General features: G+C 58.3%; 1 protein-coding gene across 1 annotated transcript; it reads left to right on the top strand.

Moving 5' to 3' along the window:
* Positions 1 to 19: 19 nt before the first annotated feature.
* On the top strand, positions 20 to 922 carry LOC119585437 (pupal cuticle protein G1A-like). The gene is made up of 2 exons (XM_037934091.1): positions 20 to 129; positions 260 to 922. Exons 1-2 carry the CDS (start codon positions 34 to 36, stop codon positions 719 to 721), a joined length of 558 nt encoding a protein of 185 aa, XP_037790019.1. The 5' UTR covers positions 20 to 33; the 3' UTR covers positions 722 to 922.
* Positions 923 to 1,034: the final 112 nt, after the last annotated feature.

The raw sequence follows: 1,034 nt of genomic DNA, 5'->3' as shown, positions 1-1,034 counted from the left end.
AGTATGGCTCCGCCCTGCTGTGACGTCACCACTATGGGACTACTTAAGGGCCGTCCGTCCTCGTCTCGGCACCACAAGTCTTTGTACACCGTCTGTACACCGCCAACCACAATCGCCGCCATGAACTCCGTAAGTAAACCTTCCCGTGATTTTGCTCTTCAAACACCTAAGGAACAGGAATCCAAGTGACGATAGACTTGACCAAAGCACACAGGGGATGTCCCCTCTCCTTCGTGTCTCACAGTGCTTTCTCCTGCAGATGCTTATCCTGTCCGCCCTGGTCGCTTGCGCCGCCGCTTCCCTGGTGGTGCCTGGCCCCGTGGCAGTGCGTGCCCCCTCTCACGACTCTGCCATCATCCAGAGCCACCGTCTGGGCGGAAACTTCGCCTACTCCACCCACGAGGCTCACGCCTACGCCGTGCAGACCCCCGTCATCGGCCAGCGCACCGTGCCCGTCGGCGTGTCCTACCACCACGGCGTCCCCGTCGTCAAGACCTCCACTGACTACATCACCCACAAGATCCCACAGGTCGCCTACACCTACCCAAAGGTCGCCGTGCAGGCTGCCGTACCCCAGGTCGCCACCTACGCCGCTGGACTGCCCCTTGCCGGCACCTACGCTGCTGGCCTGCCCCTTGCCGGTCCCTACGGCGCTGTGCCCTACCCCTACGCCGCCGTGGTCGCCGCCAAGCCTGATGAGGCCGCCGCTGAGGAGGCCTAACATGGCCCTGTGACTGGATCCTGCAGGACGCTTCTCGTCCCCCTGTCTCCTTCTGCTTGTTCCTTCGACGGCCGATCCTGGCGTGGCCGCCCGGCGCAGCGACAGAGCCTTCAGGTTGGTCGCTGCGCCTTGTATAGCTACGGTGTACAAACTTGTGTCAGAAAAAAAATTATACGAAATTAAAATATATATAAATCCACATGAGAATCTATTTCCAAACATCCCTCTCACGCACCGCATGATACCGAAACTCCAAACTAACCTATGAATGTCACATTCTATACTCATAGTACCTCTTTCTCCGTTTATGTCA

This window comes from Penaeus monodon, chromosome 19, assembly GCF_015228065.2.
Source record: "Penaeus monodon isolate SGIC_2016 chromosome 19, NSTDA_Pmon_1, whole genome shotgun sequence".
NCBI classification, from domain to species: Eukaryota; Metazoa; Arthropoda; class Malacostraca; order Decapoda; family Penaeidae; genus Penaeus; species Penaeus monodon.
The sequence above is the reverse complement of the archived record's forward strand: the minus strand, read 5'-3'. Positions and strand labels throughout refer to the sequence as shown.

Bases quoted from the DNA above. Each gene is read 5' to 3' on its own strand.
- LOC119585437 (XM_037934091.1), top strand. From the start codon at position 34: ATGGGACTACTTAAGGGCCGTCCGTCCTCGTCTCGGCACCACAAGTCT. The intron at 130-259 runs GTAAGTAAACCT...TTTCTCCTGCAG, and splicing joins CAATCGCCGCCATGAACTCC to ATGCTTATCCTGTCCGCCCT.